The 25,043-nt window shown below is 55.0% G+C and overlaps 3 protein-coding genes across 8 annotated transcripts; 1 reads left to right on the top strand and 2 right to left on the bottom strand.

The window, feature by feature from the left end:
* Positions 1-3,193: 3,193 nt before the first annotated feature.
* Positions 3,194-10,640, top strand: Nr2f6 (nuclear receptor subfamily 2, group F, member 6). Its single transcript, NM_139113.2, has 4 exons — positions 3,194-3,686; positions 6,184-6,278; positions 8,390-8,914; positions 10,002-10,640. Exons 1-4 carry the CDS (start codon positions 3,406-3,408, stop codon positions 10,271-10,273), a joined length of 1,173 nt encoding a protein of 390 aa, NP_620813.2. The 5' UTR covers positions 3,194-3,405; the 3' UTR covers positions 10,274-10,640.
* Positions 10,641-11,574: 934 nt separating this feature from the next.
* Ocel1 (occludin/ELL domain containing 1) lies at positions 11,575-14,215 on the bottom strand. 5 transcript variants are annotated; one of them, NM_001106065.1, is made up of 4 exons: positions 12,652-13,344; positions 12,154-12,319; positions 11,983-12,036; positions 11,575-11,815 (listed from the first exon to the last, which is right to left on the bottom strand). In NM_001106065.1, exons 1-4 carry the CDS (start codon positions 12,981-12,983, stop codon positions 11,687-11,689), a joined length of 681 nt encoding a protein of 226 aa, NP_001099535.1. In that variant the 5' UTR covers positions 12,984-13,344; the 3' UTR covers positions 11,575-11,686. The 5 variants fall into 5 exon arrangements, with proteins under 5 accessions (NP_001099535.1, XP_038950220.1, XP_008769301.1 ...); XM_039094292.2 differs by having other exon boundaries at positions 11,579-11,815; positions 11,951-12,036; positions 12,652-14,215; XM_008771079.4 differs by having other exon boundaries at positions 11,579-11,815; positions 11,951-12,319; positions 12,652-14,215.
* A 611-nt stretch (positions 14,216-14,826) lies between these two features.
* Positions 14,827-21,525, bottom strand: Use1 (unconventional SNARE in the ER 1). 2 transcript variants are annotated; one of them, XM_006252855.5, is made up of 8 exons: positions 17,337-21,525; positions 16,993-17,042; positions 16,839-16,917; positions 16,566-16,718; positions 16,035-16,047; positions 15,679-15,706; positions 15,251-15,425; positions 14,827-15,028 (listed from the first exon to the last, which is right to left on the bottom strand). In XM_006252855.5, the coding sequence occupies exons 1-8, from the start codon at positions 17,469-17,471 to the stop codon at positions 14,846-14,848; spliced, it is 816 nt and encodes a 271-aa protein (XP_006252917.1). In that variant the 5' UTR covers positions 17,472-21,525; the 3' UTR covers positions 14,827-14,845. The 2 variants fall into 2 exon arrangements, with proteins under 2 accessions (XP_006252917.1, NP_001162571.1); NM_001169100.1 differs by having other exon boundaries at positions 15,251-15,422; positions 17,337-17,479.
* Positions 21,526-25,043: the final 3,518 nt, after the last annotated feature.

Below are 25,043 nucleotides of genomic sequence, written 5' to 3'. Positions count from 1 at the left end.
GAGCTCTGTGGACGTCAGGCAGATACATAGTGCACAGACACAAATGTAGACACACACACACACATACACCTGAATATAAAAACAAAAAGTGAATGGATGAATAAATGAGATAAAAAAGTGACAAGAGAGGTGGCTGACTGGGCAAGAGTGCTTGTGACCAAGTGGCAATGTGAGAGGTCTGCCTTCAATTCCCAGGTCCCACGCAAAGGTAGAATGAAGGTAGATGACAAAGTTGTCCTCTTTGTTGTTGATAAATTGAGGGGCAGGACAGATATCTCGGCAGTAAAGAGCACTTACTGCTCTCCAAGAGGACCAGAGTTCAGTTCCCAGCACCCATAATAGCTGCTCACAACCCCCTGAAACTCCAGTTCTAGGGGGTCTAATGCCTCTGGCCTCCCAGGGCTCACACACAGATACACATAATTGAAAATAGTAAGAATAAAATAAAACTTGATGTCCTGCTATGGTAGAGAGCCTCTGAGTGGGGATACCTGGAACAAGCCCCAAGAGGGCTCCCCAGGAGAGAAAGCACTGTGTGACTGTGTGTGTCTGAGTGGCTGTGTGGACTGGCAGCAGTTGACTGAATGGCCACACCCTTTGCTTGGGTGGGGGCTGGGCTGAGGTTCTCTCCCGTCTCCTGACTGAAACTGTAGAGCAGGACTGGCCTGCGGGCCACACCAGTAGAGCTGTCTGTCCAGGGGAGTGGGGGTGGGGAGGGCTGCCACAGTACCTCAGGCAGTAGAGGCTGGAGCACCCCTGGGGTTGAGGACCTGTTTGTCCCACACTCTCTGGGGGGCTTTGAGGGACCAGGCCAAGTGAGGCAGGCTACCTTGCTGGTGTGTGTGGGGCTGGGGATGAAGGAGGATCGCTTTCTTCTTTCACACCCTACAAATCTTCAGGATCCTGTCACACAGTGCCCAGAGCCGAAGGCAGGCAAGCACCTTAGCCCGTCTGGCTGGCCCAGGCCTTTTTAAGATTTAACCACCAGATCGTTAGTGGTCAGCCAAGGTCACCTGCTGGGGGTGGGGGGTGTGCAGGACTGGTTCCCAGGCAGCTCCGACAGTATCTGGCTTTTCCCACGGGCATCCCAGCGGCAGATGGGCCCAGTGTCTTTGTCCCTAGGTCCTCCGCAACCACGGGTCAAATGTCACCTCGGGGCCACGGGCAGGGGTTATGGGGGCGGGGCAAGGCCCGGTCCATCCGGTTGGGCCCCAAGGGTGAGGGGGGCTAAGAGTTGGGGGCCTACTGGGACAGGGCTGGACCTCTCTGGAACTCACTTTCTCCCATCCCAAACTCTTCCCTTTGGGTCTGTCACTTAGAAGTCTCCCAAAATCCTTGTTTATTTGAACTTCTGTGATGCAGCCCCCTCTTCCAGAGCCTTCTTTCCTCCTAAGCCCTCCTTCCCTCCCTCCACCCTTTCAATCCTTTCCTGAGATACTGGCACCAAGGATTTGAGAATAGTTCAATCTAGGACTGTCCTCATCCCAAATTATCAACTCTGACCCCTAAACTGATTTATCTTCTGGGCCACCCAGGCTTTGTCACTAAAGCAGAGTACATTCTGGGAAGTCCCTGCTCCAATCTGATCCTAGTCTTTCCTGCTTTCTGTATTTGGATTTTCACATGGTGTCCAGGCAGATTGTTTTGCTTAGGTCCAAAGGCACAGGGCTGGGTGTACCTGGCTAGCAGAAACCTGACCTTCAGTTCCTTTACGTGCCCTCATGTGAGGGCTCATCTAGGGTCATTTTCACAAGACCCTTGATAGGGCACAGAAGAGAGGGCACCCTGTCCAGGTTGGCTAAGTGCCCTGGTGTCTATACTGGACCCAGGCCTGCACAGGAGACAGAACAGGCCTAGCGGCCAGAACTGTGACTCAGGGGTGAAAGGTCACCCCAAGAGGGACTTTTCCGGCCGGTTAACTGGTTAAACGTTAACAGACCAGAGTCAGGCCTCAACTTCCAACTAGGCCTCAAATGTGAAAGGAGCTTAATAAATGCGTGCCCTGGAGGGCCCTGCATACAAAGGGTGCTTAATAAATGCTTGCTTCAGTAGAATTGGAGGGGGGTAGGGGCGTGGCGGCAGCTGGGAGACTCTGAGCGTGGGAGGGGGGCACATCTGTGGCCCAGCCGGTCACGAGGCCAAGCCCTTTCTGTGAAGGGAAAAAAAAAGAAAGAAAAGGAAATGAAGGGGGACCCGGGACAACAGCCCCGGGCTAGCACGCCTTCCGGCCGGCCGGAGGGTCGACCGACGCGCTGCCTCTCCCACCCTTGAAGCCTGAAAGAAGAGAGGGGGACCCCCTGACCTCACAGCGCGGGCCCCCCCAGCCCCAGACTCCGGACACCAGGTGTTCACCGGAGCGGAGCGCGAGGCGGGGGCGGGGCGGGCCGCGGAGACTTTGAGGAAGGGGGGGCCGCTCCAGCTGGCAGCCGAGCAGAGCAATGCGGGGCGCGCGCGTGTGCGGCGGGGGCGTGCCCGGGTGCAGATGTCCCCGGGGGGCGCGGCTGCCGGGAGCCGCGCGGAGCTCCCCGATGCCCCAGACAGGGCGCGCAGGGGTTAAGGCTGCGCGGCCGCGTGGGGGAGGGTCAGCTGCGCGCCCCGCCCCGCCCTCTCGCCGGCCCACGGCTCCGGGCGGCGCGCGGCTACCCCATGCCCTTATAAGGGCGGCCGTCGCCGGGGCAACGAGCGCCCGCCCCCGGCCGCGCCGCGCGCCCCCGCCCCGCCCCCGCCGGCGCCGATGGAACGCGGGTGTCAGACCGGCCGCAGCGCGGGGCCGGCGGCGAGCGCCAGGGCGAGGCCGAGGCTCGGGCCCAGGCGCAGGCCCAGGCCGGCCGCGAGCGCGCTCGGCCGGGAGAGGATCCGGAGAAGGCCGCGGGCCGCACTCTCCACTCAGCTCTATCGGCCGGACCTCTGCGATTGCGGCCGGGAGCGCGCGGCGTGCGGGACTCCTGGTCTCCGGCGCGCGCTCCCGCCGCCCCTCCCCCCTCGCCGCGCAACTTGCGGCCAAAGTTTCCCCCCGGGTTCGGGGGCGCCCGCGCGCGCTTGGATGGCGAGTCACTAAGTTGGCCTGGGCGGCGGGGCCGGGCCATGGCCCGCGCGACGCCACCGGGTCCCCAGGACTCCGGACCACGGGACCCGGGCGCCCCAGACTCGCGCCTCTAGCGCGCCCCCGTCGGCTGCGGGCACGCGTGGGAAAGTTGGCCTGGAACCGGCCCGACCAGTTCCTGCCTGGCGCGCGGACCGGCCGCAGGAAGTTGCCGCAAAACTTTTTTTGGGGGGGTGCGACCGGAGCCCCCGAGCGCGCGGGCTGCATGCGCCCGGGATAGCCGGGTTCCCCTCGGGTCGCCAGGCGTGCCCAGAGGGGACGGACTCGTCCCGGGGCGCCCCGGCCCCGCTGTCCCCGGGGCTATGGCCATGGTGACCGGTGGCTGGGGCGGCCCCGGAGGCGACACGAACGGCGTGGACAAGGCAGGTGGGAGCTACCCACGCGCGACCGAGGACGACTCGGCCTCGCCTCCCGGGGCGACTAGCGACGCGGAGCCGGGTGACGAGGAGCGTCCGGGGCTGCAGGTGGACTGCGTGGTGTGCGGGGACAAGTCCAGCGGCAAGCACTACGGCGTGTTCACCTGCGAGGGCTGCAAGAGTTTCTTCAAGCGCAGCATCCGCCGCAATCTCAGCTACACCTGCCGGTGAGCTCCACGCGCGGCCACCGTGCCGGCCCGGACCTACTCGGTCACCTTGGGCCTGGCGCTGACCTTCCCCGCACCCGCATTCCCGCTCCAGGCCACAAGCTCGGCCTCAGTCCTGATCCGGTATACAGTTGGCGATGCATGAGTGCAGGTGCCCCCACCCCCGCAGGTGGTCTTGCTCTTGTCCTCCTGCTCAGGAGAGAGCTGGTTCTGTTAGGCGGGGAGGGCTCGGGGGTGCTGTCAGGAATGGGGACCCTCCTTCCAGCCTCCAGAGCCCCCTTTCTCGTGGGAGCCCGTCACGCGTGGTGCCCCGCGGGAATCAGACGTGCAAGTCGCACCGCGGGGCTGGCGGCGTCCAGGGGCCATTGTCTGCGGCCGCGCGGATCGATCCGGCGCGCCCTTGGGTCAAATATCACTTCCAAAGTCGCCCTGGCATGGGCAGCTGGAGGGACTCCCGGTGGGTGGCTCGGGATAGCTGCCTTCGCCGGAAGCGGGGGGCTGCATGCACGAGGGTCTGTGCCTGTCCATCAGAGGGGTACCCCTTAGGCTCTGGGTCACCGGAAGCTGCCGCCGGAGGGCCAGCAAGGCCACCGGAATTGACCGCACCCCCCACTCCTCGGTTGGTTCAGCCTTGGGGCTCCGGGATGAGTCCTTAAACTTTTCGGGGCTATTCTAATGAGTGAAGGGCCGTCTGCTGGGGACCCCTCTGCAGGGCTGTGCAGGGCGTGGTCTTGCCTACTGGCTGCCTCCGGGGACCGAAAGCCCCTTGAAAAACAGGTTAACTGTCCAGGTTAGGGGTTGTAGAGCACTTTCTATCTACGCATGCAAATGCTGGGCTCTGCATCCCCCCTACCCCCGAGCGTGCAGGGCCTCAGAACAACGCAGGCAGCCCGGTTTCCCAGTTACTCAGAGCTCCAGAGAAGTTGTAGGGTCATGAGAAGGGTCCTGTCCCACTGGACTTATCAGGTGGGGCTGTGGGTGCTGGTGAGGGGCTGGGTGTGGAGTTGGATCCCCTCCCAGAGGTAGATGCTAGTGGCAGGTCAGGTGGGGTCCACCATGTTAGAGTTTGGACTTGGTGGGACCTGCCTTGCTCCCCTCCTCCAGCTGTAACTGGGCCACCAGACTTTGGCCTCATTCTTGCGTCTGGAATGAGTTGCTGGGTCTGGCTGGGTCTTTGGGGAGAGTGAAGGGGACTGGGGCAGGCTCAGGGTCCTACCTGCTCTCTGGGTTCCTCAGGACCTATGCTGTGAGATCTCTTGTGGTTGGTCTCCCTCTCTGAACCTTAGTGGACCAGCAGCTATCTGGGGTTGGGGGGCACTTCAGGAAGTGGCCTCAAAGCCCTGGGGTAGGGGAGGCAGAGGAGGAACCCTCCCCCCACGCTGTCAGGTGAGCCCACCCAGGCACAGCAGAGGCACACGGCATGAAGTGCTGGGTTGAGGGTAGCAGGAGCCGTGGGCAGTGTGTGAGCATGGTATGGTCACATTGGATTGGGAAGCTAGCCACTGTGAGTTACACACAGTCCCAGCTACTCAGAAGGCTGAGGGTAGCCTGGGCAGCCTAGTGAGGGGACAGTGCCCACTACCCCCATCCCCAAACACAGAAATGGGAACAGCCATTGTAAGGAGCATAGCACAGAAGAACTTAGAGTTTTATAGGTTTTAGTCTGTCCTAACCACACAGTGGAGATGGCAAAACCTTCCCTGAGCAGAGCCCGCCCGCCCGCCTAGGGTCTGGCCAGTTCCGCCTGGCCGCCCTGATCCCCATCACCGCTTGGCTGCTGGCTTTGTTCTGGCTTAGCTTGAGTTCTCTCTGCCCTAGCTGGGCCCCTTCCTGGGGGCCTCTAAAAGTCACAGGGGCTGGAGCTGTCCTGGAGCCCCCAGGACCTCTCAGCTCAGTGGCTCTTTATGGGGCAGCAGCCCAAGGGTGATACGGGAGCAGGCTGGGAGGAGAGGCCAGCACCTAGAGCTTGATTTCCACCTCTCATCTCCGTGTCTGGGTGCTTTTTGGCACCCAGATTGGACACTCTTCGAGGGCTGTCCAGAGGAAGAGTCTTGGGCTTATGGAGACATGGGTGTCAGGCTGGTGTTCTCAGGAGAAAGGTGCTGTCTGTTCCTTCTCACCGTAGGCTGTACGGTTGAACCAGCGCAGTACTGTAACTCCATTCATGGTTGGCACTTGGCATGATGGTGACCGAGTAAAAGGAATAGGATTCGGTTTCCATCCTTTTGTGTTTCAAACTGGTTCCATTGTATCCTCTGCCAGAAAATGCTTTTCCATCTGCCCCCTCGGGGAACTTCTGCGCATCCTTTAAAACCCATTCTAAAGGGCTCCCCTTGTGTGCTGTCCTTCACCCATTATGATCAGATTGCCCCTTCCGAGTTGGGGAACTGAGTTCCTATAGTGCTTTTGGGGTTACCATCCCAGGCCAGGGAGCCCCCACTGGTGTTTCACAGGGGTTTGCAGGCACATCACTGGGAACCCTGGCCTGTGTCTCCAGGTCCAACCGTGACTGTCAGATTGATCAGCATCACCGGAACCAGTGTCAGTACTGTCGCCTCAAGAAGTGCTTCCGGGTGGGCATGCGCAAGGAGGGTGAGTAGCCATGAGGACATGGCCATATCGAGGCCCGAGTTGGGGATCTGAGGGGGGGCAACTAGGATCCCAGATGCCTGGTGTGGGGTTCAGCCACTCAGCTCTTTCCCTAGGCCTTGCCTGACCTCTGACCTCAAAGGGCAGCTCCTTACCCTTTCTCCCTGACCACCTCCCCCTTTTTGAACTGGGAATATTATTTTTTACTTTTAAAATTTGTTTACTCTCTGCTCTGTGTGTTTGCTAAAGGCGGGGTTCAGCCAGTTTATAGCCAAAGGCTGCCAAAGTGAGGCTCAGTTGGCTGTCCCTGCCCGTGAGACCTGGGTGGACAGACACACTATACAGCTAGGTCTCAGATCCTGTTAGGTGCTCTCAGAATTCAAGTGCAATCTAGAGGCAGCCACTCAGAGCCCTAAGGGTTGGGAGCCTGGGATGGTGCAGAAGGGGAGGCTGCTTGAGCTTCCCAGTCCAGCCCGGGGCATGGGCCAGCCTGGGACATCATGTAACATGCTTCTGAGAACCTGACAGTGGCCGTTGTGAATTGTTGGCTTCACACCTGACAGTCAGGCATAATGGTGCAGGCTTGTCGTCCCAGCATCTGTGAGGCTGAGGCAGGAGGATTTCCAATCTGAAGTCAGCTTGGGCTGCATAGCAAAACCTGGTTAGAAAAAACATGCATTGGGCACATACAAAACAAACAAGCGTCAGCCTTCTCTAATGATTCTTTAGTCCCTTTAAGTTGGAGGTGACTCCTGCTCTGTCCTTGCCCAGAATGAATTTGCCTCGACCTGTCTGTCAGATGGAAAGTCCTGATAGGTCTCTCTCTAGTCAGAGCCTGTGATCGCTGGGACTCTTGCTTCTAGTGCCGTCCTGCCTCAGGGCCTTTGCATAGCTGTTCCTCCTTCCAAACGTGGCCTGGCACCTCCCTCACCTTGATTGTTAGTTCCTCCAGGTCCCCTGCTTGTTGAACCCCCAGTCCTTGTTGCTCTGAAACTAACAGGGATCGTGTGTCCATCTCCAGGGCCTGCTGCAGGGTGTGGTACTTAGCAGGAGTGAGCAAATGGTTTTCAGCTGGAGTCACCCACCCAGCCAGCCTTTCACACCTGACAGGCATATTGAAAGCAGAATCACTCAGGTAGCTTAGTGGCCTTCCACCTTTGACACAGGAGGAAACAGGCAGAGAGCACATAGGTGAGAAGTGTGCTGAGCTGAATTCCAGCCGTCTAGACTGGATAGAAGAGGAGGAGGAGGGGAGAGGGGAGGAGCAAGATTTGGAGATGTGGAACATTCTGGGCAAAGGCCCTGGAGTAGGACCAGGGCTGGATGAGGCAGCAATAGTGAGGGTGGGGTTCCCGACCTGTGAGCAAAGAGAGCATCTTGGGAGCATTTGGGGTCCAATCCGGCTCCAGCTGACAGGTGGTCCCCAGCTTCTCTGTTTGGCCTGGGTTCCTCCTGTGCCCCCTGCATCCCTGGTTCTGGCTCTTCCTGGGCTGACCTAGAGTTCACCCACCAGTGAGACAGGTGTCGCTCATTAAAGCTCGTTCATTAGACGCCTCCTGGCTCCCTGCCCAGGCTGCCTTCCCCATGCTAAAATGCCTCGGGGAGCCAACCTGTGCTCCGTGCCTCAGTGCCTCAGTTTACTTTCACTCCATTTGTGACAGAGGACTCAGATAAGCATTTGGACTTTTTTTTTTTTTCCAGTTAGTTTTTGAAACAGTTGGAGCCCATTCTGGCCTCAAACTTAGTTTATGCTGAGTTGGCCTTGAGCTCCTGACCTTCCTGCCTCCACTCCCCAGGGCTGGGATGGCAGGTACGCACCACTTGCTAACAATGGCAGCTCCTGCTCTTGGGGACCACTACCATACCGCATTAACGATGTGGTCCCTCTGGGAAGAATTGCAAGTAGCAGGAGAGGTCAGGGACAGAACTGGAGTTCTCGGTGATTGACAGATGTGGCCTTAACGTTGCAAGAGGAGGAGGTGCAGCTGGTGGGGATGCTGAGGTGGCCGCCAGACACTGCTAGTGCCCAGTGCGTGCAGGGTCACTTGTGCGGCCACGCGGGGTGGAGGTGGCCCTCCCGCGCTGTCGTCTGACGCGCCCGTTTCCTTCTGCAGCGGTGCAGCGCGGCCGCATCCCGCACGCTCTCCCGGGTCCCGCGGCCTGCAGCCCTCCGGGCGCGGCGGGAGTCGAGCCGTTCGCGGGGCCGCCGGTGTCCGAGCTGATCGCGCAGCTGCTGCGCGCTGAGCCCTACCCCGCGGCTGGGCGCTTTGGTGGCGGCGGCGCCGTGCTGGGCATCGACAACGTGTGCGAGCTGGCGGCGCGCCTACTGTTCAGCACGGTCGAGTGGGCCCGCCACGCGCCCTTCTTCCCGGAGCTGCCGGCCGCCGACCAGGTGGCGCTGCTGCGGCTCAGCTGGAGCGAGCTGTTCGTGCTGAACGCGGCGCAGGCGGCGCTACCGCTGCACACGGCACCGCTGCTGGCTGCCGCGGGGCTGCACGCCGCGCCCATGGCTGCGGAGCGCGCGGTGGCCTTCATGGACCAGGTGCGTGCCTTCCAGGAGCAGGTGGACAAGCTGGGCCGCCTGCAGGTGGATGCTGCCGAGTACGGCTGCCTCAAGGCCATCGCGCTCTTCACGCCTGGTGAGCCGCCCCGCCCTATCAGAGCCCCCATCTATACATAGGCCACGCCCTAAGCAGCCCTTTCCTGGGGACAAACCATGCCTCTAAGTAGACTCCACTCTGCCACATACCCCGCTCCCAACTGGACTCAAGGCCACGCCTCAGCATTGATGCCAGGCAACCGGGCCATACCCTCCCCTCTCTAGCCAACTTGGGCTACTCCCCAGCCAGACTGAGAGGACATTGCCTCAGGCCACACCCTTTTGATCCCTGATGACGCCACCGCTGCACCTGGCCTGGCTTGCTGCGCTCTGGCCTAACACTACCCCCAGGCCCCTACTCAGACAAGGCCATACACCTCATCCCCAGTTCCTGACACTGCTCCAGGCCACATACCAAAGCTGCAGGAGACCATACTCTGCATCCTACTCATGATATTGCCCCATCATGCTCTCAGGCTGATCTAGACAGTACCCTACTGGACTGTGAAACACTCTGGAAGATACAACTCAGGCAAACTCTAGGCCATGCTATTAATGCTACTCTCTACTCATAGGGCAGACCTCTGAGCTCCTGCCTCTGTTCTGGGGCCATATCCCACAGGGCCACTCTGCCTCTTGTGCCATGCCACTTGGGTGAGGACACAGATAATGACCCTAAGTTTTATCCCTGGCCATACCTCAGGTACCTTTGGTGTGGTAGGGGAGGACAGTGCAACATTTTAGAAACCCTGAGGTGTGAGCTGAAGCAAGGGACCAGCGAGTTCTAGGATTGTATGGAATACAGATCCAGACCTTGTCTAATTCCCTTCTGAGAGAGCAAAAGGGGTATCTGGGCACTGCTACAGAGCGAGGCCTTTTGGTGGCCAAGGGAGAACCTGGCCTGGAGGCTATTCCCACAAAGTGGTGCATAGCGGTAATGCCCCTCCTACAGGGAGCCTGAGCCTGTTCCATGGTTTACATGGCTAGTCTGTGGTGGACACTCACTTACATACTCCCATACATGCCCTGGGGTCATCCCTCTGCTACGCCTGCCTCTGGTGGCATCCTTACCCCTCTCACCCTACTTCCCCAACCGTGACTGCCTTTGTCATCCCTATTTCCTGCAGATGCCTGTGGCCTTTCTGACCCAGCCCATGTTGAGAGCCTGCAGGAGAAGGCACAGGTGGCCCTCACCGAGTATGTCCGTGCCCAGTACCCATCACAGCCCCAGCGCTTTGGACGCCTGCTGCTGCGGCTGCCGGCCCTGCGTGCTGTGCCTGCATCCCTCATCTCCCAGCTTTTCTTCATGCGCCTGGTGGGCAAGACACCCATCGAGACGCTCATCCGGGACATGCTTCTGTCAGGGAGCACCTTTAACTGGCCCTATGGCTCGGGCTAGTGATGGTCCTTTCCAGGACACATGGAAGCTGGGGCCTTGTAGGGACCATGGGGACCAGGGCCCCAGCTTCTCTTCTGAGACTGACTTCTTTTTTTAAAGACTGTGAAATGTTTGGTTTGGTTTGTTTTTTAAATAATCATGAAACCAAAAAGATTCGGATCTCCCAGGCTCCAGCTTTGTCCTGGCAGCCCTTCGGCAGGGTGGGGCTGAGGGTCTGGAGCCAGCATGCTAGTGCCTCTGGTCCTGGGTATCTGGAAGGGCCACTGCAGCTGGGCAGGGGTGCTATGGGCCAGGAGGGTCCCCTGGACACATGGCCCATGGAGGGAACCATGAAATCATGGCCAACAATAAAGATATTCCCATCCTTGGTCAGCCTCTGCTTTCTTCTGCAGTGCTGGGGAACTAACCCCAGGGTCTAGCCTGTGCTCTGTAGGTCCCAGTGGGGTGGGAGTCTCAACTACTGTGGAGGAATAAGACTCCAAAACAGCTTTGCAGTGGCTAGATCAAGCCACACTTGAAAGCTTGATGCATTTCTATGTTCATGAGACCATACAGTGGGATCCGTTTGAATTCAGTTTCTTCCTCCAAGTAACATAACAGAGTAAGATGTGAATTTAATTGTGCTGATGTGTGGTGATGAAAGGAACCATGGGAGTAGCCCAGCAGTGGTGTCGGGCACATGCCCTTGATCCCAGCACATGGGAGACAGAGGCAGACCAATCTCAGTTCAAGGCCAGCCTGGTTCATATAGTGAGTTTAAGGATAGTGCTACACAGAGAAATCCTGCCTTGGAAAAAGAAAAATGCCAGGGAGTTAAGGGCTCAACTTTGGGGGTGGGACCGAGGTCTGCATTCAGGCACTAGCTGATCTACTTTTCCTACAAACCCCACACATGTGGGCCTCTGTTGGAAGACATCTTCCTAGCACTAGGTGGTAACTGTACTCCTGGCCTGCGTCTTATCCTCAGTGGCTCAGGGGTTAGAGACGCATCAGACAACACACACAGCCTATGCAGCACTGACCCTAGGCTGGGGAAATTGAGGATCTATGTGGAGTGGACAGGACCAGGTGTCCTGAGGGTACGCCCCCTCACAGGTCCCAAGCATCACCCAGCCCTTACCCCTGCTGTGTCCCATCACAACACTTAAACCAGGCTGCCCCCAACTCATGCCTTCTGCTTATGCCCACCAGGAGACTGAGATCTACACAGTCGCTGCCCCCATACCAGACCTTGGACAGGTCTCTGAACCTCATTTCTCCCTCTGTAAAATGGAGGGATGCTTCTAGGCAGCTGCACACAGTAGGTGTCTATTCCATGTTTATTCTCTGGGATTCTCAACAGGACTTGCTTTCCCGGGAAGAACTGGTGTGGTTCCCCGTGGGAAGAGGAGCCGACCACCATGTCTAAGACACTCAGAAGTACACGGAGTTCTCACTGTTGCTGTCCCTTTGGTCATCAAATTTGCGGATCTGGGCCTTGAGGTGCCTCAGTTTACCCTTCAGGTAGTCACAGCGAGCTTGCTTATCCAGGAAACCAGGATCCTAGGGGAACAAGAGTTGAGGAAGTCCTACTGGCACTCTGGCCAGAGGCCCTCAAGCTGTTCAGCTCCTTTCATTATAAACCTCAGCTTTGATTATATGGTCCCAGATTTGGGACAGCACCACTCACACACACACCCAAATCTGTGGCCTCAGGGGTCTCCACTCACCACCCGCTTCTTCTCAAACTCTCTTCTGACATGAGCTGCCATGCGAACCTCCTTCTGAAAGGGCAAGGTGGGGAAGGGGCTCAGAAGGGCCACCATGGCTGTGACAGCATTCCACCCGGTAGACGCAGCACAGCCGCAGGGAGGCTGGGGCACAGGAGGTCCTGGGCTGACCTGGCTTCGCGGCGGGGGCAGTGACAGCAGCAGAGCCTCCAGTTGCTGGAGCTTAGCCTGCATGGCCCCCACCTGCCGCTGGAGCTCCAAGAACTCTTCGTACTGGTCCTGAAACACTGCGGCATAGCGGCTTCGGTCCCTTCTGCTGGTCACTGGTGGGTACTTACTACCAGATTGGAAGGGATCAGTGTGTGAGTACAGGGAAATCTGTCTTTCCACTCCATTATGGCAATTGGCTTTTCTGTGCCGGTGCTGGGACCCCCAAATCAAAATGCCTTCTACCACCCATCCCATTTCCTAATTTCTTAAACTCCTATTCTCTCATAAAAACCCCACCCTCACTGCCCCTTTCTGGTTCCCAGTCATTAAGAAGCACGGAGGGACGTGGGCATGATGAATTCAGGAGGCTGGGCAAGAGGATCCTTACTCTTTAGAGGCTATCTTGGACTACACGACCAGACCCGGTCTTACAACAATAAGCCAAGAGAGGGCACTCACAGCTCGTAGTCAGGCACTGGGTTGGGGCGGGGTCCCAGATCCCTGGGATGCTTCTCTGGGTGCAGTGGGGCCCGGGGTTGCAGCTCATCCGCAAACACGATCTTCCGGGGCCTCGTGCGGAGCTCACTGGGCCTGGGCTGGCAGTGCGGCCGTCCGGCGCGGGGCTGCGGACGCTCCCGGGCAGGCATGCATGGTGCCGTAGCGCTCTGGCGACCCCCGGCGGCAGGGCGCGAATTGCAAGTGGCATCAGGGCCTGAGCGCCTGGACTGGGATCCGCAGGCCAGAGGACCGCGTGAGCGGCGCCTGGAGGAGGGGCCTGCGGGTATTTGCATACGCGAGCGCGGTTGGCTGGCCGCGCAACCCAGATTCTGTCCCACGGTGCGGACCCCGGAAAGGGGCGTGGAAGAGGCGCCGTGGCGTCACCGTGCCGTCACGCACCAGAGTGGCTGACGGTGCACCGCAGGCCCCGCCCCATCCTTGAAACCGGAAAAGCGCAAAGCCGCGGAGGTCGACCCTGGGCCGAGTCGAAACCGCCTCCCTGCCTCCTGCCTCGCGGGGTTTCGGCCCGCGGAGCTCCCGGCCCCTGCCCGCCTGTGGTTATCCGATGGTTCCGCTCGGTGTCACCTGTCCCGGAGCTGCCCCTGGCTCTGCCGCCGGGAGCGCAGCTGTGCAGGAACTGCGGGCGGAGCCGCTGGCGCGGGCGCTCGACCACTAGGGCGGGGCTCTGCGGGCGGGCGGAGCCTGTGGCGAGAGCTCCTCGCAGGGTTGGAAACAGCCCTTCACAGCGCTCTTTGGCCTCTTCATTTTCCCCAGTCTATTGGGAAAACCAGGTAGTTTTGTTTTTACCAACTTTCTTTAGCAATTGTATTTAAAAAGATCTCTGTGGTTTTGTACACACGCAAGGACCAGTACAGGTAGTTGGGTGTCGTCCAGCCCTACTTTTTTTTTTGACAGTTTCCCTAAACCTTTTGGCTACTCTGGTTGGCCAGTGAGCTCCAGGTAGTTCTGCCTGTATCTCATAGCACTGGGATGATAGGCTCCTGCTCCTCACCTCTGCCATTTTAGAAGGGTACTGGGGATTCGAACCTATATCTGCATACTCTTTTTTTTTTTTAAAGATTTTATTTATTAGCTATACAGTGTTCCATCTGCATGTGTGCCTACATGCCAGAAGAGGGCACCAGATCTCATTGTAGATGATTGTGAGCCATCATGTGGTTGCTGGGAATTGAACTCAGGACCTCTGGAAGAGCAGTCAGTGCTCTTAATCGCTGAGCCATTTCTCTAGCCCTCTGCATACTCTTACAGTCATCTCCCCAACCCCTAAGAATGGACGTTTCTTATATTAACTATGTATGTGTGTGTACATGTATGTGAGTGTCAGATTCCCTGGAGTTACAGTAAATATATTAAATATAGTTTCTGATTGGCTTTTTGTCCCTTATTCTTACTGTTTATTTTGCTCATGCTCTGGGGTGGAACTCAGGCTGTCATGCTTTGTGGCAGTTGTCTTTATCAGCTGAGCCACTTGACGAGCCTTCTGGTATTTTTGGAAGATGGAGTCAGGGTCCCACAATGTCGCCCTGTCTGGCCTATAATTTTCTCTGTAGACCAGGCTGGCTCTGAACAGAGACCGCCTGAGTCTGCCTCCCTAGGACTGCTAACTGTGTGGCCACTGCAATGACTTCCACTGCTTTCCAGGGCAGGTTTAACTTTTCTTCCTGTTTTTGAGACTTGGTCTCGCTGTGTTTTGGGCTGCCCTAGGCCTTTGGAGCAGAGTGGCCAGGTGAGGAGCTGTGGGCTAACTTCAGGGTACAGGGTCCTGGCTGGCACCACCCTGCAGTCCAGGCACACACATACCCACACTCACTCTCACACACTCGTACACACTCAGTCACTCTCACTCTCACACACTTGAACACTCAGGCACACTCACACATACTCATAGTCACTCTCACACACACGCACACACACATACACTCTCAGAGTCACCCTCACATACTCATACACATAGTCGCACTCACACACAGTCACTCTCACACTCACTCACACACACACTCGTACACTCACACACACTCACACATTCACACACACATATACAGTCGCACTCGCACACACTCACTTGCACACTCTCTCTCTCACACACACCCCGCGCTGGCACTGAAGGCGTGCGGGTTGGCGGGCGGGTGTTGTTTTATTTCAGTCTGGGCATGATGCGTATGAACAGGATCATGCTGATGAACACGAAGCACACGACGATGAGCATGGCCCACAGCAGCCAGTTCACCGACTTCTGTGCGTGCTGCTCCAGCCGCTCTGACTCCAGCTTCAGCTTCTCCAGGTTCTGGTCTGCCATCTTGAGCGAATGTGACAGGGTCTGTGGGAAAAGGGACTGTGTCAACAGGACTGAGACCAAGTGTGACTTCTGAGTAGCCTGTGCTTCTGGCCCATGTTGTGCCCTCGGCCAAGTATACTCAGCCAACCCCCTCCCTCTGGGCTTTATCAAACTCCTATTCAACCAGCAAAACACCAGTCACAATGCCCCTTTTTTGCAGAGTTTTCTTAGTGCCCTGAGGCAGAGGCTGCAATGTCACCACACCTGGTTGTCCTTCTTGATGACACTCTGGGCAGCCAGTGTGTTGGTCTTCAGGCTGCGGGCCAAGCCTAGCATCTCCTCAGCCAGCTTTTCCTGGAGGCCCTGGTGCCTCTGGAGGACGAGGTCTAGCTCGGACGCTGACTGCTTCTCATCTGCAGGTCTAGGCCCCTTCACACTGCTGACCCCACATTTGTGGATCCCCAGTAGTGACAGGGAGATATAGACATCCACATGGCACTTCCCAAGGATCCCAGGGCCATGGCACCACCCTCAGTTCTACTGGGGACTCAGTTTCCCCTGCTCTTTCACAGTCTGGGAACCGCAGCCCCAGAAAGGACTCCCAGCAGGCAGCTGGTCCTTAGAGCAACTCAGGGGCCCCAGCTTCAGCCACTCACTTCCCTTCCCTGTCACGCCAGGGGCCGAATACTCACACTCGCTTCCTCATGTCTGCCTCCAGCTCTGGAAGCAAAAGAGGCCAAGAACAAAGAAGATGGCTGCTTTCTTGTTTCCAAACTCCCGGCCTTGAGCTGTGCCACCCGGCTAAGCAGAAGGCTGCTCTGCGTGCAAGCTGCTAGCTGCCCACGCTCCAGAACTGTGTACCCTGGCCCCAGGTCCCTCTCAGTGGCCTAGCACTGTGCTGGGGACCACCCTCTCTTTCTCAGCTTCCCCTTAGGCATAACTCAGACATGACCCTGGGGGACTCTTCCTGGGCTGGGAAAGAACAAGGGAACCAGGCAGGCATGAGGGCTGCGGGGTGGCAGGGACAGTCGTGTCCTGCATGTCTCACCTCCAGAGGACTCCTAAAGGAAGAAGAGGAATGAGGCCATGCATATTTTGATGTCTTTTCTAAATCAATCTCTCTCTCTCTCTCTCTCTCTCTCTCTCTCTCTCCCTCCCTCCCTCCCTCCCTCCCTCCCTCCCTCCTTCCCTCCCTCCCTCCCTCTCTCCCTTTCTCTCTGTGCTTTGGGCAGACTCTTGTAAGCTGTGGGGCCTACTCTGCTACTCTGGGGTTTAACCAGACATGGCCCATTCTTTTTTTTTTTGTAAGATAAGGTCTCTCTGTGTAGCCCTGATTACTGGAACTCATTCTGTAGAGCAGGCTGGCTTCAAACTCACAAACTCACTGCCTGCCTCTGCCTCTTGAGTGCTGGGTTCAAAGCATGCACTATCACCACCCAGCCAACCACTCTTCTTGAGCACAGTGGTTTCCTAGGGGAGCCTCATCGTTTGTGGCCCTCTAGGGTTTGTGGTACTATTCCAGTCTAACCCTCTGAAAACTACTCTCTTAGCTATCCAGGGACGAGGGAGGGAATCGTACCGTGCCCAACAGCTCACTCCGCATCTCACTGGTGTAACGTGCTCTAGACTGCAAATGTACAGTCTTGGTGGCAGGCACCCGCTCCTTGGCTGTGGTGGGCACGCGGCCAGGAGCCAGGAACTGGTTAGCTAGAGCCTTTTCAGAGGAGGAGGTCTGAGGAGACACGGGAAGGGGAAAATAAGTTACTGGGGGAGTATGGGTGTGTGTGTCCTGGTCCTAGGAGATGTGGGAAACTGAGTGAGGCCCGCCTGAGGGATGGGAGGGCAGGCTCACCAACTTCTCAGCCTGCAGCATGCCCTTCAGAAAGTCCACTTTGCGGGAGTACTCACTGATCACTTCCGAGGCCGGTTTACTGAAAAGCAGCAGGACAAAGTCAACCTGCTGCTGTGGCAGCGTGGGAGGAGGCGTCTCGGTCCCCCACACTCACCTTGCTTGGACTTTCAGGGCCTGCAGCATGTCTTCCAGGGCACCCACATACTGGGAAGGAAGGTACAACGTCAGCCAGGCCAGTACCCCAAGGCAGGAGCAAACTAGGGAGAGGGGTGGGACCGGGAGAGGAGGAGCCAGAGAGGGGAGGGGGCAAAGGCGAAGACGTAGAATCGAGAGGGCGTGGCCTGTGCGTGAGGCCGTAGGGAGAGAAACCGGGACGTCAGGGGTCTACGCACGAGGGGCGTGTCGCCGCCGACCAGAAGGGGCGGAGACAGTAGCCTGTGGATTAGATCACCCGCCCTTAGGGCTCCAGGACTCTGCGGCGGCGTGGGATTCCCTCACCTTCTCCAGACGCCACTCGTCCGGTTCTCGTTTTTCGGCCGCCATCGACTCACAGCGACAAAGCAGCCGCACCAGGTTCAACTCCAGCCGCGACGTCGCCAGCGGACGGTGACAGGCCCCTTCCGCCTGCGCCATCTTAGAAAGGGGCGGAAGTGCCTGCGTGGGTTTTTTTTTTTCCCCCTCCGAGGTCCGCCCTGCTACGCATGGGGCGGAGTTTTATTTCAAGCCGCAGTTTATTCAAAGATAAGTCGTTTTCGTCCCTAGAGAGCCTCTTTTTAAAATTGTGGCTTGATATCTGGCCTTCTTTCATTTTTTGAAGCAGAGTTTCTGTAGCCTATCCAGACCCTGAACAACCAATCATGTCCCGCAAGAACTGGACGGCAGGACCGGAAAAGCCATTCCTCATCTTTGCTCGCCGACCATTACATTCCGCTTGTTCACCTCGCCTCCGCGCTCAGTGCGCATGTTTTCTACCTCTGAGGCGGGAGCCCTGACATGGGGCCTCCCCCGACCCTGCTTGATGAGGTGCCAGTCGGACGTTTTCATCTGGCCAACTTGCTAGTTTCCAGTCCTGGCTGCCAGCATCCCGAACTCTGACCTGGCTGTTTCCACTCTTCTGTCATAAATTATGGTCCATGGCCCCCGTCTTCCTTAGCTACCAGCAACTCTGCTTCATCTTAGGTTAAATGTACTCTGTTACAGGGTTGAGGCCCGGAAGATGGAGAATATTGTACTTCCTGAAGAATGTAGCCCTTGAGAAATTCAGGGAATGCCATGTGAATTAGTAAACAAGCTAGGATTCCCTGGAGCTGAATTTACTGTGGTTGTGAGCTAATAACTAGGTTCTCTGCAAGAGCAGTATGTGCTTTCAGCCACTGAGCACCTCTTTCTTCACTCTCATGTGACTTCTGAGCATTAGAAATGTAAAACAAGCTTGTCTCAGTCCTGAGCAGTTTTACAAAAGATGCTAACCTCCCGTGATTCCAGGGATTTGACACCTCTGACTTTTCCCATGCTTTCGTATGCACACACCAACACACAGACACACAAACATATACATTTTAACTGGGCAGGGTCGGGGTGGGGCTTTAGTCCTAGCACTCGGGCGGATGCAGGTGTATCTTTGAGTTCAAGGCCAGTTTGGTCTACAGAGTTCTAAGACAGCCAGGGCTACACAGAAATCATGTCTCTAAAGAACTATTTAAACCTTAAAAAACAAAAGTGATACTGGACCCCAAGTACTGGAGTTATGGTGACTCTAAGGTTTGTGGTGCTGGTCGTTGAACCTTGTTGCTAGTGGTTTGAATCAGAATGAGCCCCATAGGCAGTGGTTTACAGAGGAAGTGCACCATGGGGCGGGGTGTGCTCTGAGATCTCAAAAGCTTAAACTAGGCTTACTGGCATACAGTCCTTTTTCTGCTGCCTGCTGATTCAGATGTGGAATCCTCAGCTACTTCTGCCTGAGTGCCACCATCCTTCCCGTCATGGACGATGATGGACTAAACTCCTGTGAACCAGCTCCTGTGAACGGTGTACCAGCCCCAAGTAAAATGTTTTCCTTCATAAAGGTCACCATGGTCATGATGTCTTTTCACAGCAGTAGAAACCTTGTGTCCTCTGAGAGAACAGTAAGAACTCTTCTGAGCCAGCTCTCAGTCTACTGCCCTGACTGGCCTCTGCCGGGATTAAAGGCCGGGCCACACTAGCACCTGCTCGCCTTCCTGACTACCACATCCACAGAATGTTCTCCTTTCTGAAGAGGGATGATGCTGTGTCCTGTGTGTGTACCACTTTTTGCTCTTCCACTCACCTGTTGCTGCAACCTGCATGACTTTGGGGTTGACCCAGATGTAGTGACATGGGATGAAGAAACAGCAGACACACAAAGGAGCTGGCACCGGGTGGGATGTTTTACATTTTAATGATTACTTGTGTGTGCATGTGCTCCTGTGCCGTACATCACAGTGCACAGATGGAGACTGAGCCTATCTGCCACTGCTCACGACTGGCCTTCCTAAGGACCAGAGCATAGTACAAAGGCCATCTCTCAGGTTGCCTGGGGTCCCATTCACTTCAGAAAATGTGCTGCGGAATACTGAGTTTAGGGTCCACAAAGGAGCACCTCTGTGGAGTGACTGATGTGTTTATAAAAAGATAGAGAGGGGATATATTTTGATGGTTGTAGTCAGGTGTGGGTGAAATGTACCTCCGTCGGTCCATGCTGAGGCATCCCTTCCTCCTGAGGAACCAGCCACACGATGGCATAGTAAAGAATAGAGTTTATTCAGGGCATGGGGAGGGGAATTAAAGGGTAGTAGAGGCAGAGAGAGGGGGGAGGGAAGGGAAGGGGAGAAGAGGAGAGGAAAGAGAGAGAAGAGAAGTAGAGGAGTAGAAGCTGGCCATGAGCATGTAGAGAGGTGGGGAGGTAATGGGGAGAAAGGGGGGAAGGGGCAAGAGGACAGAGAGGGAGCAAGAAGGCAAGAGCAAGGGAGAGAGGAGGGGGCCAGCAGCCCCTTTTATAGTGAGTGGGCACACCTGGCTGTTGCCAGGTAACTGTGGGGCGGAGCTTAGATGATATGCTACCAATGACCGCCTTCTCTCCCCAGCTGTAGTCAGTATTGTTAAGTCATGTTGAACTTTCCTTGGACCTTAAACACAAAAATCCTGTACATGCCTTGATGGCCACATTTGGCCAAGGGACTGGCGAACTGTTCAGAGAGTTCTCTGAAAAGTACTGAAAAGAAAATTATACAGATTTAAGGTTTAAAAATATGAAGTTAAAAGAGTAAGTTTCAAAATTCACAGACTCAGAACTGAAACAGGCTTGGGCAGGTCCAGGCATGCCCAGGTCCTGTGGGGCCTGCCCCGCCGTTAAAACTGACAGACCATGGGCTGGAGAGATGGCTCAGTGGTTAAGAGCACTGACTGCTCTTCCAGAGGTCCTGAGTTCAAATCCCAGCAACCACATGGTGGCTCACAACCATCTGTAATGGGGTCTGATGCCCTCTTCTGGTGTGTCTGAGGACAGCTACAGTGTATATAATAAATAAATAAATCTTTAAAAACGGACAGACCACAAAGATAAGGAAGAAGGAATGCAGAACCAGCCGGAGGTATCGGAACTGACTCACAGGCCATCTGGCAGGAAGGGATAAGCCCCTGACATTCCGGACTCTTTTGCTGCGTGACCCTGCATCCGCGCCTCATTTGAATCCACCAATCAAGTCCCTGTAACCATGCATCTGCTTCTGTACGCCCGCTTCTGCTTCCCCAAACCCTATAAAAGCCCCATGCTGGAGCTGCTGGGCGTGCAAGTCCTCCGAAGAGACTGTGTGCCCGCAGGTACCTGTGTTTTCCAATAAACCCTCTTGCTGATTGCATCCGAGTGGACTCGGCCTGGTCATTGGGCTTGGGGATCTCCTTCCCGAAGGAAGATTCTCTCTGAGGGTCTTTCAGTACGAGGGCCTGTGCTCAAATCTCTAGCATGCTAATAAAAAACCAAATGTAGGCTGGGGTCAACATAAGCCAGACTCTAGGCTGCCCTGCTGGAGGTTCTGTCCAGTTCAGGCCAAAACATCAAAAGGTGACTGATGGTGGCACTGGAGTGTTAATGCAACTTTTATTCATTTGATGGAATTGTCTTGGAGGCTTATTGCCTCTGTCTGCTAACCTGCGAAGCTTCTAGCCTCTGTACAATCTAATCTAGGCCTAGAATGTTTTAAGACTCTGAGACTTGCTACTGAATAAGCTCACCCTTTCTATTGTTTTCTGAGCTCTTGCTGGCTGGTTCAACTCACCTTTTCTGGCTCTAAGTCCTGATTCAAACTGGCCTCTGTTTCAACCTCTCCTGAATTGCTTTGCCTCAAATGAACTCTAGTAATCTGTTCTACCTTGCTGGTTCCTTCTCATTCTCTGGTTTGTTCGTTCTGTCTTCACCTGTGTCTAACTTGTTCTCTCTTCAGTCTGTTCAAGTAAAGCTGCCTCCTTCTCTCTACATTGCCCAAATAGCTTCTCTTTCCTCTTTTCTCATGAGAGTCAAATCTTTCTCTCATTCATCACTTTGTCACTCAATTAAACATCACTTTCAAAATGGGTACTTCTTTCTACAAACTAACTTTATCTTCATTGTTTGGGACTAAAGGGTTGTACCAAGGGGATGACTGTATTCAAGCCAGCAGGATCAGAGGAGTCATTCTCAGGGTTCTGGAGAATGACTTGAAGGTTAAGAGTTCAATTTTCAGCACTACAAGTCAGTTCACAACCATCCATAATTATACTTTCAGGGGGCCAAAGCCCTTTTTTCTGACTTTCTTTTTTCAAGGCACACACATGGTACACAGACATTCAGTTAAAACACCCACTAACATGAAATGAAAATAATCTTAAAAAACAAAATTAAAAAGCCAACAACCTTCAGGAGGTCTGGAGAGGGGAGATCTTTGGGTGACACTTCCCCAGGAATTTTCTTGTGGGTGAACCCCCAGAAGGAGGTGAGGCAGACAGCTCCCAGAGGGTTCTTGTGGTTGGTGAGGTCAGACGAGGCATAGGTCCTAGAGGGACATGGTGCTGACCCTTCACCCCAGTTAGATTTCAGTGAGACATATGAACAGAACAAACTCCCTCACAGGGTTACCTGTGAAAGGACGCTGAGGAACTCACAACCCAGCTACCCAGTGGTACAAGCAGGACCCCAAGAAGATATAGCAGAGAAAATTCAACCCCTTAACTGGGCCACGACCTGGGGGCACGCCCCAGGCAGTTGTGATGAATCCCAAAAGCTGACCAGAACAAACCTGCTCCAGAATTGCTGCGGGCTGAGGCTCTGTCCAGAAGCCAGCCAGGGTGACCCAGGACTTCCAGAGCCTCCTTGACAAGTGCTTAAATGACCTGACTTCAGAAGCCTATGTGGTCACCTAAGAGGGCCCCTTTTTAGGAGAGTGTGGTGGGGAAGGACAAGATTTTGCTATGTAGCCTTGACTGGCTGGGAACTCACGCAGATCAGATTGGCCTTAAACTCACCGAGATGTCGGGGACCGGACGGCTGGACTAAGCAAAGCTAGTGCCCTGCCCTGAGGAGATTCCTGAGAAGGGCTTGACCTTTTCAAAGAAAGAACATGACCCCAGAAGACTGTTGCCTCTTTGTCTAAGGAGAATATCTTGCAGTTTAATGATTCACCTTATGTCCTTGGGCACTTCCCAGTACTCCCCCTGTCCTAAGCTTCAATTCCTGCTTTAGAGCTTTAAATGCTGTACATTCCTCTCAATAAACAGACCTTGACAAGGACACTGCTTGGTCTCGCTCTTCTTTCTTGCCCGTTCTCCCGCAGGTATGGGTCCCCCTCGACCCCCACAAATAACTGGGTCCCCGATGGCAGGGCAACCGAGATCCATCTGTCTTTACCCCTTGTGTGCTGGGATTACAAGTGTGCACCACCTTGTGTAGCCCTTTGATTTTAATAAAGACTATTTTTGGGGAAAAAAGAAAGGCCAGATGTAGTGAGTGGTCCTGTCCTATCATCTCAACGTAGAATGGAGCCAGCCAGTCCAGTCAATCATGGCGCTCAGGTTCAGAGCAGTCTCAAAAGATGAGGTGAAGAGCCACAGGGGTGGGGGTGGGGACATCATTAACATCAACTTCTGGCTTCCACATGTGCATACAGGGATAAATCAAAACACTCAAGATAAATCAAAATTATCAAGAGCAGGCTAATGTTATCCTGACAACATAAACCCAGAAGCCACACCCCTTGTGAGCTGCTGCACCCCTAGGGCAGACATCCTAATTCCCCACTCACAAATCATGCAGGGCAGACATCCTAATTCCCCACTCACAAATCATGCAGGACTGGGAATCAAAACAACTCCAGCAGCCAACCCTCCCCCTTTCCCCTCCCACCCCCGCAGTGGGCACAGCTGGCCCAACCAGGGCAAACAACCCTTCATTTGCACGAAGGGCTGACTGGCATGGAAACGCTCCCCTCTCCCAGCTATCTTAGCTACTTCCTCCTCTCCCAATGACATGGTAGCATTTGGTCTCCTTAAAAGGCCGAAATCTTTGTGTATAATAGAGTGTCACTATGGTCCTGGAACTTACTGCAAAGACCAGGCTGATTTGCCTAGTTTGGGATTACCCTATTTCTTTCTTGAGACTTGTAGTTGGTCCTTGCTACTTTGAGGGTTCTTCTTTTCCCAGAGGGTTATCCTCTGCACCTCCTGCCCCATCCCATCCCTGCCATTTCACCCCACCCCCACCCCTTGATAGGAACCAGGGATAAGGGTGAGAGGAATTAGGAAAATCCATGACTCACTCACTATATAAGGGGCTGCTTGCCCTTCCTCACCCTCTTGCTTTCTTCCCTTCCCTTCCCATCCCTCCCCGCCACACGCCCCCTCTCCCAGCCGTGTTCATGGTCAGCCTCTACTCCTCTCCTCTCCCCTCAACTCCACTCCCCATGCCCTGAATAAACTCTATACTATATTGTCCTGTGCCTGGTCCTTCAGGGGTAAGGGATGCCTCAGCATGAGCCCGCAGAGGCACTGCCCTCCACCACATCATACCACAGGCCTCCACCAAACATACCTCTGGTCTCTTGTCTTTTTATAAAACACAACAATATTACTCCTTGGCTGAACTGGCTCCTAGAATTTGCTAAGGAGCCTCAAGTTAGGTCCCTGTAGTGGTTTGAATATACTTGGCCCAGGGACTGGTATGGATGTGTGGTCTTGTTAGAAGAAGGGTGTCCTTGTGGGCAAGGGCCCTCGTCCTAGCTACTTGGAAGCCAGTCATCTCTTAGCAACCTTTGGATGAAGATGTAGAGCTCTCAGCTCCTGCACCATGCCTGCCTGGATGCTGCCATGCTGCTGCCTTGATAATAGACTGAACCTCTGAACCTGTAAGCCAGCCCCAATTAAATGTTGTCCTTTATAAAACTTGCATTGGTCATGGTGTCTGTTCACAGCAGTAAAAACCTTAGAAAGTTTCCAATGGTAAGAAAATACTTGGGGTTGGGGATTTAGCTCAGTGGTAGAGTGCTTGCCTAGCAAGCGCAAGGCCCTGGGTTTGGTCCCCAGCTCCGAAAAAAAAGAAAAAAAAAGAAAAAAGAAAAAAAGAAAGAAAATACTTGCGTATCTCTTTTGGATCTGTACTTCTGAACCCAAAAGTGGCCTTTGCCACATCGCATACACACCCAGGAAAGTCTAGGCGTTTTTTTCTGTTTGAGATTTAGGAAAACCCTTACCCCTAGAAACGGCTCATTCACTCACTTCTCTGGCACAAAGTACTGTGTTTTTCAGTTAATGTACCGGACATTTTGAGACCTGTAGCGGTTTGGTCAGTGTCTTTGCAAATGACTGCATTTCTCATACTCAAAGAACCAGGCATTTTGATATCAGAAATCTCTAGCTATAGATTGACCTATTAGCACTGTACACATTAGAAGCAATATTGGTCATGACCCTTGTCCGTCTGTCCACAGTCGCTGCCCATGCCTTTAATGGTCTCTACTTTTACATTTTGTATTTGCATTTTTAAATGCCAAGGGATCTATCAACCCCTGTCTTGCTTCAGGTCTGATGAAGCTTTGCTCACGGCTGACATTAACCTTTGTTAAAAATCAGTGAAGGTTTCTCCAGAGCCTTGTATAATCTTTGTAAATGAGGAGGACCTTTTCTCAGGCTCAACTTTGTCCCAAGCTCTTAAAGTCACCG

Source organism: Rattus norvegicus, chromosome 16 (genome assembly GCF_036323735.1).
Source record: "Rattus norvegicus strain BN/NHsdMcwi chromosome 16, GRCr8, whole genome shotgun sequence".
NCBI lineage: Eukaryota > Metazoa > Chordata > Mammalia > Rodentia > Muridae > Rattus > Rattus norvegicus.
This window is presented reverse-complemented; position numbering and strand designations above follow the sequence as displayed.

Coding starts and splice junctions, on each gene's coding strand:
- Nr2f6 (NM_139113.2), top strand. CDS start 3,406: ATGGCCATGGTGACCGGTGGCTGGGGCGGCCCCGGAGGCGACACGAAC. Junction 3,687..6,183: donor AATCTCAGCTACACCTGCCG/GTGAGCTCCACG, acceptor CTGTGTCTCCAG/GTCCAACCGTGACTGTCAGA. Junction 6,279..8,389: donor GGTGGGCATGCGCAAGGAGG/GTGAGTAGCCAT, acceptor TTCCTTCTGCAG/CGGTGCAGCGCGGCCGCATC.
- Ocel1 (XM_006252856.5), bottom strand. CDS start 12,983: ATGCAAATACCCGCAGGCCCCTCCTCCAGGCGCCGCTCACGCGGTCCT. Junction 12,320..12,651: donor CCAGTGCCTGACTACGAGCT/GTGAGTGCCCTC, acceptor CCAATCTGGTAG/TAAGTACCCACCAGTGACCA. Junction 11,816..11,982: donor AGTTTGAGAAGAAGCGGGTG/GTGAGTGGAGAC, acceptor TTGTTCCCCTAG/GATCCTGGTTTCCTGGATAA.
- Use1 (XM_006252855.5), bottom strand. CDS start 17,471: ATGGCGCAGGCGGAAGGGGCCTGTCACCGTCCGCTGGCGACGTCGCGG. Junction 16,719..16,838: donor TGCTGCAGGCTGAGAAGTTG/GTGAGCCTGCCC, acceptor GTGTCTCCTCAG/ACCTCCTCCTCTGAAAAGGC. Junction 15,029..15,250: donor TCATCAAGAAGGACAACCAG/GTGTGGTGACAT, acceptor CTTTTCCCACAG/ACCCTGTCACATTCGCTCAA.